This window comes from Pristiophorus japonicus, chromosome 2 (assembly GCF_044704955.1).
Source record: "Pristiophorus japonicus isolate sPriJap1 chromosome 2, sPriJap1.hap1, whole genome shotgun sequence".
NCBI classification, from domain to species: Eukaryota; Metazoa; Chordata; class Chondrichthyes; family Pristiophoridae; genus Pristiophorus; species Pristiophorus japonicus.
This window is the reverse complement of record NC_091978.1, coordinates 152,692,412-152,704,482: the sequence shown is the minus strand read 5'-3', so window position 1 is coordinate 152,704,482 and position 12,071 is coordinate 152,692,412. Positions and strand designations below refer to the sequence as shown.

Sequence of the window (12,071 nt, the reverse complement as noted above, 5' to 3'; positions counted from 1 at the left end):
AAAGAGTGACCATAATATGGTAGAATTCTTTATTAAGATGGAGAGTAACACAGAGACAAATTCAGAGACTAGGGTCCTGAACTTAGGAAAAGGTAACTTCGATGATATGAGACGTGAACTGGCTAGAATAGAGGGCGAATGATACCTAAAGGGTTGACAGTGGCAATGGCAAACATTTAAAGATCACATGGATGAATGTCAACAATTGTACATCCTGGTCTGAAGTAAAAATAAAATGGGGAAGGTGGCTCAACCATGGCTAACAAAGGAAATTAAGGATAGTGTTAAATCCAAGGAAGAGGCATATAAATTGGCAGAAAAAGCAGCAAACCTGAGGACTGGGAGAAATTTAGAATTCAGTAGAGGAGAACAGAAACTTTAATTAGGAAGGGGAAATAGAGTATGAGAGGAAGCTTGCTGGGAACATAAAAACTGACTGCAAAAGCTTCTATAGATATGTGAAGAGAAAAAGATTAGTGAAGACAAACGTAGGTCCCTTGCAGTCACAATCAGGTGAATTTATAATGGGGAACAAAGAAATGGCAAACCAATTGAACAAATACTTTGGCTCTGTCTTCACAAAAGAAGACATAAATAACCTTCTGGAAATACTAGGGGACAGAGGGTCTAGTGAGAAGGAGTTTGATAGTCTGCATCCCAGAGTGCTTAAGGAAGTGGCACTAGAAATATTGGTGATCATTTTCCAACAGTCTATTGACTCTGGATCAGTTCCTATGGACTGGAGGGTAGCTAATGTAACACCACTTTTTCAGAAAGGAGGGAGAGAGAAAACGGGGAATTATAGACTGGTTAGCCTGACATCAGTTGTGGGGAAAATGTTGGAATCAATTATTAAAGATGAAATGGCAGTGCATTTGGAAAGCAGTGACAGGATCGGTCTAAGTCAGCATGGATTTATGAAAGGGAAATCATGTTTGCCAAATCTAGAATTTTTTGGGGATGTAACTAATAGAGTGGACAGGGGAGAACCAGTGGATGCGGTGTATTTGGACTTTCAAAAGGCTTTTGACAAGGTCCCATACAAGAGATTGGTGTGCAAAATCAAAGCACATGGTATTGGGGGTAATGTATTGACGTGGATAGAGAACTGGTTGGCTGACAGGAAGCAGAGAGTCGGGATAAATGGGTCCTTTTCAGAATGGCAGGCAGTAACTAGTGGGGTGCCGCAGGGCTCAGTGCTGAGACCCCAGCTATTTACAATATACATCAATGATTTAGATGAAGGAATTGAGTGTAATATCTCCAAGTTTGCAGATGACACTAAGCTGGGTGGCAGTGTGAGCTGTGAGGAGGATGCTTAGAGGCTGCAGGGTGACTTGGACAGGTTAGGTGAGTGGGCAAATGCATGGCAGATGCAATATAATGTGGATAAATGTGAGGTTATCCACTTTGGTGGCAAAAACGCGAGGGCAGAATATTATCTGAATGGTGGCAGATTAGGAAAAGGGGTGGTGCAACGAGACCTGGGTGTCATGGTACATCAGTCATCAGGCATGCAGGTACAGTAGCCGGTGAAGAAGGCAAATGGTATGTTGGCCTTCATAGGTAGGGGATTTGTGTATAGGAGCAGGGAGGTCTTACTGTAGTTGTACAGGGCCTTGGTGAGGCCTCACCTGGAATATTGTGTAGTTTTGGTCTCCTAATCTGAGGAAGGATGTTCTTGCTATTGAGGGAGTGCAGTGAAGGTTCACCAGACTGATTCCCGGGATGGCAGGACTGACATATGAGGCGAGACTGGATCGACTGAGCCTGTATTCACTGGAGCTTAGAAGAATGAGAGGGGATCTCATAGAAACATAAAATACTGATGGGGCTGAACAGGTTAGATGCAGGAAGAATGTTCCCAATGTTGGGGAAGTCGAGAACCAGGGGACACAGTCTAAGGATAAGGGGTAAGCCATTGAGGACCGAGATGAGGAGAAACTTCTTCACTGAGAGAGTTGTTTACCTGTGGAATTCTCTACCGAAGAGAGTTGTTGATGCCAGTTCTTTGGATATATTCAAGAGGGAGCTACGGCTAAAGGGATCAAAGGGTATGGAAAGAAAGCAGGAAAGGGGTACGAAAGTGATGATCAGTCATGATCTTATTGAATGGTGGTGCAGGCTCGAAGGGCCGAATGGCTTACTCCTACATCTATTTTCTCTGTTTCTGTGTTTCTATATGAGGGAAGGGTGGAAATTGGAAGCGAAGTGAATGAAATTTTCTAGTTCAGGGCGACAGCAGGAAATGGCACCGATACAGTCATCAATGTATTGGAAAAAGAGGTGAGGGAGGGGGCCTGAGAAGGATTAGAAGGAATGTTCCACAGATCCCACAAAAAGGCAGGCCTAGCTAGGACCCATGTGGGTTCCCATAGCAACATCTTTAATTTGGAGGAAGTGAGTGGACTCAAAGAAGTTTTTCAATATGAGAACAAGTTCAGCCAGGTGGAGGACGGTGATTGTGGATGTGGGCTGGTTGGGCTTCTGTTCAAGGAGTGCCCTCAGATCATCATTGGTGGGGGATGGATGTGTAGAGGGATCGGACATCCATAGTGAAAAGGAGATGGTTGGGCTGGAAACTGTTAAAGTGGCAGAGGGTGTCAGAAGAGTCGTGGATGTAGATGGGAAGAGACTGGACAAGGGGAGATAAAATCGAGTGGAGATAGTAAGAAATCAGATCCGTGGAGCAAGAACAGGCTAAATGATGCAGTCTCCTCTACATCTGAACTTTCTGTCCTTGACCTCTTACACTGCTCCAACAGCATCGAGGAACAGCATCAATTAGGCACTTTGCAGCCTTCTGGACTCAACATCGAGTTCAACAATTTTAGACCATAACTTCGGCTCCTATTTTTTCAGATGGCAGCTGTTGATGATTCTGCCATTCCCCTTTAAATCTTTTCTAGAGCCATCTTTGTTTCTTTATTTGTCCCATTACCATCCACATTTGCTACATACAATAATACCATTTGTCATTAAATCACTCCTGCCTTACACCCTATCACAGACCTTCCCATTTGTGCTTTCCTCCCCTCCCTCCTTTCCCTGCCCCGCACTTGCTTAAAATCTGTTACCTCTCTAACTATTTCCAGTTCTGATGAAGGATCAATGACCTGAAACAATAACTCTGTTTCTCTCCCCACAGATGCTGCCTGAGCTACTGAGTATTTCCAGCATATTTTGTGTTTTTCCATTGTTTCTCTACTGGTAGTGGACTGGTTTCCCATATTTGACATTCAGGATTGAATGCCAGCCTTCACTCGTTTACCAACTTAAGGAGCAGGTTTTGCCATACTTGCCACAGTGAGTGTAAGATCCATCACTCAGAAAATCCCTATTTTCCTATTCTTCATTTGTAGGAAGGCACCATAAATTCAAGAGTATGGGAAACTAAAATATATTAAGTGTTGTGTATAGAAGAACTCCACGAGGTTGAGTACTGTGAGCTAAACTTAGTGTGTCCTTAGTCTTCTTCATTACAACTCCGGAGTGCCTAAACAACATGGCAGCCAACCTTTTATACTGGCCCGGCACATGTGTGTAGGTGACCATTAGGACTCCAACAGTCGTGCCCTCTGGTGGCAAGTATTACATAGTTACATACGTAACATCACACCCCCCCCACCCCCCAAAGTCTTCGGTACAAGTTATTTACAAGTTGAGGCGATCCGGAGCCCTTTGGTCCCTGGTTAAGTTCAAACCCTGGCGTGTGTGAGTTGGTCGGGGACCATTGCTGCGCTGCACTGCACCGCGGCTGGTCTGACCTGACTGTCAGAAATGGTGGGTTCATCCTCGTGATTGACAGCGAGGTCGATTGCTGGTTGGGTATGTGTTGGTGGATCGTCGATGGTGATGTCCTCATCAAGTCATTCCTGATTGTCAGTAAATCGCAATTTGGACTGATCTAAATGCTTTTTGCACATTTGACCATTTAATAGTTTGATTATAAACACCCTATTCTCTTCCTTGGCCAAAGCAGTGCCAGCAACCCACTTGGGACCATGACCATAATTCAGGACAAACACAGGGTCGTTAACATCAATGTCACATGAAACAGCCGCGCGATTGAGGTACATGTTCTGCCGGTGTTGCCGGGTTTCCACGTGATCATTGAGAACCGGGTGAACTAGGGAGAGCCTGGTTTTGAGGGCTCTCTTCATTAACAATTCTGCCGGGGGAACCCCGGTGAGCGAGTGGGGTCGCGTCCGGTAACTGAGCAGAATGCGAGACAAGCAGGTCTGCAGGGAGCCATCCGTCACGCGTTTCATGCTCTGCTTGATTGTTTGGACTACCCGCTCCATTTCACCGTTAGACGCGGGCTTAAACGGAGCAGACCTGACATGCTTGATGAAATTGCGGGTCATAAACTCGTTGAATTCCAAGCTGGTGAAACACGGTCCATTGTCACTGACGAGGACGTCGGGCAAGCCAAGGCTTTCAATGATGACTATGGACGTACTGGATGATATGATTACGCATTCAATCCATTTGGAGTAAGTGTCCACTACTACTAAAAACATCTTTCCAAGAAAGGGGCCGGCAAAATCTACTTGGATCCTGGACCATGGTTTGGAGGGCCATGACCACAGACTCAGTGGAGCCTCCCTTGGTGCATTGCTCAGTTGCGAGCAAGTGTTGCACTGATGCACACATGACTCCAAGTCCGAGTCAATGCCGGGCCACCAAACATGCGACCTGGTAATTGTCTTCATCATGACAATGCCTGGGTAGGTCATGTATAAACGTTTCCCTGCATTTTTTGGGCAAAACCACGCGATTACCCTATAAGAGACAATCTGACTGGATGGACATTTCATCTTTGCATCGATGAAACGGTTTAATTTCATCTTGCATTTCCCCGGGAACGGCCGACCAGTTCCCATTTAAGTCACAACTCTTTACTAATGATAGCACAGGATCCTGGCGGGTCTGCGAGCTGCGCCATTTCAACCCCGGTGGTGGGTAATGATAGCCGGCTGAGAGCATCGGCACAGTTTTCAGTGCCTGGTCTGTGGCGGATAACATAGTCATAAGCGGATAATATTAGTGCCCATCTTTGGATGCGGGACGAAGCATTGGTGTTTATACCTTTCTCTCTGAAAACAGCTAAATGAGCGGCTCGTGGTTAGTTTCAAGCTCAAACCAAAGTCCAAATAGGTATTGGTGCATTTTCTTAACCCCATATACACATGCTAATGCCTCTTTCTCGACCATACTATAGGCTCTCTCAGCCTTAGACAGACTTCTAGACGCGCATGCAACCTGTTGAAGTTTGCCCGATACATTGGCTTGCTGTAACACACAGCCGACCCCGTGCGATGAGGCGTCACAAACTAGCACTAAACGTTTACATGGATCATAGTGTACAAGTACCTTATTTGAACATAGCAGGTTCCTGGCCTTCTCAAAGGCTGTGTCTTGAGATTTGCCCCAAACCCAGTCGTCACTCTTATGTAGCAACATGTGCAAAGGCTCTAACAACGTGCTTAACCCGGGTAGAAAGTTACTGAAGTAGTTGAGGAGTCCCAGGAACGAACGCAGCTCCGTCACATTCTGTGGGCTGGGTGCATTCTTGATGACCTCGGTCTTTGAGTCCGTGGGCCTGATGCCATCTGCCGCAATCTTTCTCCCCAAAGATTCGACTTCTGGCACCAGAAAAACACAATTGGAGCATCTCAGCCTGAGTCCCACTCTGTCGAGGCGAATTAGGACCTTTTCCAGGTTGTGTAGGTGTTCGATGGTGTCACGACCGGTGATCAGAATGTCGTCTTGAAACACAACGGTGCGCGGAACAGATTTCAGCAAACTCTCCATGTTTCTCTGGAAAATGGCTGCAGCCGAGCGAATCCCGAAAGGGCACCTGTGGTATATAAACAGCCCTTTGTGTGTGTTGATGCACGTCAGTCTTTTCGAAGATTCAGCCAGCTCCTGTGTCATGTAGGCGGAGGTTAGGTCCAACTTGGTGAACAACTTCCCCCCCGCTAACGTTGCGAACAGGTCATCCGCCTTGGGCAGCGGGTACTGGTCCTGTAGTGAGACTTAGTTAACCGTTAGCTTGTTGTCTCCGCAGATTCTGACCGTGCCATTGCTTTTCAACACCAGAACAATTGGACTGGCCCACTCGCTGAACTCGACTGGCGATATGATTCCTTCGCGTTGGAGTCTGTCCAGTTCGATCTCGACTTTCTCCCTCATCATGTACGGAATCGCCCGAGCCTTGTGATGGATGGGCTGTGCATCGGGGCCAAGATGGATCTGCACCTTGGCACCTGTGAAGTTGCCGATGCATGGTTCGAATAGCGAGGGAAACTTGCTCAGCACTTGAGCACATGAGGTGTCATCCACTGAAGATAGTGCTTTGATGTCGTTCCAATTCCATTTAATCTTTTCTAGCCAGCTTCTGCTGAACAGTGTTGGGCCATTGCCTGGAACAATCGACAATGATAGGTCATGCGCAGCTCCATCATACGATACCTTCACTGCCGCACTTCCAATGACTGGTATGAGCTCTTTGGTGTAGGTACGCAGCTTTGCATTAATCGGGCTCAGTTTGGGCCTTTGTGCTTTATTGCCCCACAGTTTCTCGAAAACCTTCTAGCTCATTATTACTGACCCACACCCGTGTCCAACTCCATGGATACTGGAACTCCATTTAATTTGACTTTCAGCATTATAGGAGGGCTCTTGGTGCTGAAGGTATGTACCCCATACAGTTCTTCCTTGGGATGAGTTGCCTGTGCTGCGTGATCCACGCCGGATCGATCATCCTCTGCCACGTGGTATGTCGCAGCATGTTTGCACATTCGCTGCAGGTGCCCCATTTTTGTGCAGCCTTTGCAATCATAGTACTTGAATCGACATTGATGGGCCCGATGATTACCCCGCAGAGCCAACACGGTGCTAATGGATTCACATTCACCCACGATGGCGGACTCTTAGTCATCACAGGTCTTGCAGCCACAGACGTATAGGCCCAGCCATATGCAGTTCGGCCTGCTAGCGACGTCATTTTATGCACAGTACTTGCCAGTGAGCTTTGATGTTGAGAAGATATCTGTTTGGGGTCGTCGTCCATGGCCATGCATGCCTGGGTGATCGCGATGGCCCTGCTCAGGTCTAGGGTTTCAGCAGCCAGCAGCTTTCGAAGAATGACCTCGTGGCTGATGCCAAGCATGAAAATGTCCCGCAGCATTTGCCCCAACGCAGGTCCAAAATCGCAAGGTCCCGCGAGGCGTCTCAGGTCGGCGACATAATCTGCCACGCCCTGGCCCCCAGAGCAATGGTGCATGTAAAAATGATATCTGGCCATGAGGATTCTCTCCTTCGGCTTGAGATGATCCCGAACCAGCGTGCACAACTCTGTATATTCCCTCTCCATTGGTTTTGTCGGTGCGAGCAGATTCTTGATGAGGCCGTATATTTTAGGCCCACAGATGGTGAGGAGAACCGCCCTGCACTTGACCGTGTTAGTGTCTCCTTCCAGCTCGTTGGCCACGAAGTACTGGTCGAGACACTCGATGAAGGCTTCCCAATCATCACCCTCTACGAATCTCTCTAACATTCCAATAGCAGCCATGGTTGCGTGAAGGTTCGTATTCTGTTTCTCGTCACCAATTGTTATGTATAGAAGAACTCCATGAAGCTGAGTACTGTGAGCTAAGCTTAGTATGACCTTAGTTTTCTTTATTACAACTCCAGAGTGCCTAAAAAACATGGCAGCCAACGTTTTATACTGCACCTGCACGTGTGTGTAGGTGACCATTAGGACTCCAACAGTTGCGCCCTCTGGTGTCAAGTATTACATAGTTATATACATAAAATTAAGGACCTGCAAATTTGCAATTATACCAGGATTGCACTAACCACTCAGGGTCAAAGGGAGGCCACCTAATTTGCATTGAGCTGGAGGGCACCCACACCACTACAGACGTATCACTAATATTTGCCTGCCCCATTCAGCCAGAAAATCTGATACCTGCCCACCTTTGGGAAGGGGGTTGGGTGTTTGCCCAGGTTTCCCCAGGCCTTATTGTGGAACCACTCAGCCCCCTGTGAAATAAGTTCAGTACAGATTTTTAAAATGTTTCTTAAATTTCATTCTTTGATCATCCAAGTTACTTCCCTGACTTGGACCGCATTTTGGGGCCCACTTCGGCACATATGGAGGCCTGTATGCCTCATCTCTTTTGACATACTGGCCTCCAGTCCTATGCCGGGTCTCGACTGGGCCAGGAAAGCGCAAACTCCTCGGGTAAAGAGGCCCCAATCTTCCCACGCCAGACCATCTCCTGACATCACTGGTCTTGCAAGGGGTGGGCAATGGATCCGCTCCTTACAAGGCTATCTGGAAAATCCGAGAAATGGAGGGGGCTGATGCAGCCAGCTCCCTATTGTTTCCTGGTGCGATCTGCCGGACTCACAGCAGGAGTATGGTGGGAGTAGCAGAAGCCCCAAAGAAATTGTGGGCTTAAATTTTTTGATTCATGTTTTTCTTTCAATTAGAGTTTTACTGAAACAATTTCCATATGAAGCAATATCAAATAATTACAGAGTTATTTGTGTCACACTTAAAGTTCAGTGGCAATGAGAACATAAGAAATAAAAGCAGGAGTAGGCCATTCGGCCCTTTGAGCCTGTTCAGCCATTTAATAGGATCATGGATGATGATTGACCTCAACTCCACCTTCCCCCACTGTCCCCATATCCCTTGATTCACTTAGTATCCAAAAAACTATCAATCTCTGTCCTAAATCTACTCATTGACTGAGCATTCACAACTATCTGGGATGAAGAATTCCAAAGATTCACAACTCTTTGAGTGAAGAAATTTCTCCTCATCTCAGTCCTATTTGGACGACCCCTTATTCTGAGACTGTGACCCCTGCTTCTAGACTCCCCAGCTAGGGGAAGCATCCTCCCAGCATCTACCCTGTCAAGCCCTGTAAGAATTTCATACATTTTAATGCGATCACATCTCCTTCTTCTAAATTCTAGAGAATGTAAGTCTAGTCTTCTCAATCTCCTCAACGATGAAGTAATTTGTCATGAACGTTTGATAAGGGTTTGCTTTTCTCCTTCCAATTTTGATACAGATTCAAAATACACTGTAAATGTACAAAAATGTCAGTATTGGGGTAAAAAGTTCCAAATGGCTTGTGACAAATTGTATATATTACCATTGAACGAAATGACTTTTCAGCAAGGCAAATTTACAAAAATTCTCTGAGGGAACTTTGTATCAGCCTGAACATCTACAGTCACATTAGCAATAATAAATCAATCAATATATTTTATTGCAACTCCTGTGAAATTCAATGAGACTTAGAGCTTGAGGGAACTCAGAAATTGCTCACAAATGTGATGTTAGCCAATCAATCTCTTCAGCATCTCATCAGCTGTAATAGAGCTATTGGATGTAACTAAGGTACAAGCTAAAAGAATGTCAACCTATGCCAGAGACCAATGTTTGAGTTATCTTTCAGACTGTTTATATTCAATGTAGATACAGTACACAAAGGTTTTCTTTATTTATACACACTGATGGATTTTTTTTTTGCCTGATTCATTTTTAAAATAAGTTATCTTACAAAATATTTTAGTAAGTGAATTACATCAAGTATGAATAAGATCCTCAGGACAGCTAGCTTTAAATGAAGCACACAGCTTTTATTTCAATAAATTTCTAATGTGCTCTTCAAAAAGTGTAATTTTGTTCAGCATAACAGTTGTAGGAGGATCTCAATCCTCTATTATAAAAGTTACTGTTTGAGGTTGATTCACAATTAGCCAAAATATAATAGCACGGCTGACATAAAATGCACTGAGTCAAGGACACCAACCAGGAAATTGGTGTTTTTTCTCATTATAATCCTGTCTGATCAGTAAGACAGAAGGAAGTGCTGCAGGCAATCTGCATTTAACCACATTGCTTTGGAAATCGGAAAACAGGAACCCAATGGAGGTTAACCTCAGCATGTGGTGGGCTTTAATGTGGGTACACTGCTCCAGTTGAAGCAAAGGTAATCATTTGTACGGCCTCTGATAAGAATCTGTATCTGCTACCACAAAAGAGGCATTGCCGTGAGATCAAAGAGTAAAAGAATATGAATACACATGCTGTAGGAAATACAAGTTTAAATTGAAATGCTACTTACTGGAGAAAATGTAACCAGTTGAATTTGAGCTCTGATTGTGTTTATTTGCATAAATTGAATTCATTTGGTTTTGCTCCCATTTTCACATGTGCTACAACTAATCAGTGAATAATGTTAAGATCAAAAAACGGTTAGCTGTAATATTTATCTTCATTATTTTCCTATTAAATTACTACATTGAAACATTTTTAGATCATAATAAACAGACAGAAGAAATGCCAAAGAGGGAGTAATGACAATGGTGAAGTGGAAATATTTGCTGTTTTCCAGAATTTACACAACAAATTTCTTTCCAAGGACCATATGTCAAACAACTTTAAAAAAAAATGTTCTTACCCTGAACAAAGACATAGATACTTGCTACTTGGAGCGGAGAATGCTTGTGGATACAACGGTATGTTCCAGTATCATTTGCAATGGTTTTTGTCAGAATGAGAGTTTTACAAAACAAAGTTCCTTTGGTGCAGTCACTCAATGATATCCTGTGCTCCATGCTGCTGTGATTTCTGGGCCATGACCACTCCAGCGGTCCCTGTCCGCTACAGCAAACATACAAAAGCAACATGCTCTCAATTAGAAATGCAGAGCTACTTTAAGATTTAAATAAAATTAGTCTATTTTAAAAGGCTCAATCATAAACAACCATAAAATCTCTTTGAACAAAATGAATGTACTATACTTTTACTAATTTTCCCCATTACCCTTCCTAAAAGCAATAAAGACAAAAATACAAATGACATTATTTAACCAGATTTACTTTACATTTATAGATTGGGTTTTTTCAGGGGAGGGAATGCAATCATCATTTCAAGTAGAAATTTAAAAATAATTCATATGTAGAGAATATTATAGAGCTCATAGTGGTGTATAGTGAGATTATTTCATGAGTGTGAAAGACTGATCGTCCACAGTAATACAGACAGCTGCAATACAGGAGAAAAGCAAGAGTGGAGGGCAGAGAAATCAAGGGCAAAAATCAAAAAGGGTCACATTACAACATAATTCTAAAAGGACAAAGAGTGTTAAAAAAAAAGCCTGAAGGCTCTGAGTCTCAATGTAAGGAGCACTCGTAATAAAGTGGATGAATTGACTGCACAGATATCTGTTAACGGATATGATGTAATTGGGAATTTGGAGACATGGCTCCAAGGTAACCAAGGCTGGGAACTCAACATCCAGGGGTATTCAATATTCAGGAAGGACAGACAGGAAGGAAAAGGAGGTGGGTAGCGTTACTGGCTAAAGAGGAGATTAACGCAATAGTAAGGAAGGACATTAGCATGGATGATGTGAAATCTATATGGGTAGAGCTGCGAAACATCAAAGGGCAGAAAATGTTAGTGGGAGTTGTGTACAGACCACCAAACATTAGTAGAGAGGTTGGGGATGGCATCAAACAGGAAATTAGGGATGCGTGCAATAAGGGTACAGCAGTTATCATGGGTGACTTTAATCTACATATTGATTGGGCTAACCAAACTGGTAGTAGTACTGTGGAGGAGGATTTCCTGGAGTGTATAAGGAATGGTTTTCTAGACCAATATGTCGAGGAACCAACTAGAGAGCAGGCCATCCTAGACTGGGTCTTGTATAACGAGAGAGGATTAATTAGCAATCTGGTCATGCGGGGCCCCTTGGGGAAGAGTGACCATAATATTGTAGAATTCTTCATTAAGATGGAGAGTGACACAGTTAATTCAGAGACTAGGGTCCTGAACTTAAAGAAAGGAAACTTCGATAGTATGAGACGTGAATTCGCTAGGATAGACTGGAGAATGATACTTAAAGGGTTGACGGTGGATAGGCAATGGCAGACATTTAAATATCACATGGATGAACTATAACAATTGTACCTCTCTGTGTGGTGAAAGAATAAAAAAGGGAAGGTGGCTCAACCGTAGCTAACAAGGCAAA

At 44.2% G+C, this 12,071-nt stretch overlaps 1 protein-coding gene across 1 annotated transcript in view; it reads right to left on the bottom strand.

Moving 5' to 3' along the window:
* kdr (kinase insert domain receptor (a type III receptor tyrosine kinase)) overlaps nucleotides 1-12,071 on the bottom strand; it is a 117,453-nt gene that overhangs the window by 92,973 nt on the left and 12,409 nt on the right. Inside the window, exon 3 of the mRNA XM_070869976.1 lies at nucleotides 10,494-10,696. Within this exon, the coding sequence (XP_070726077.1) occupies nucleotides 10,494-10,696 (203 nt within the window). The remainder of the gene's footprint in view (nucleotides 1-10,493; nucleotides 10,697-12,071) is intronic.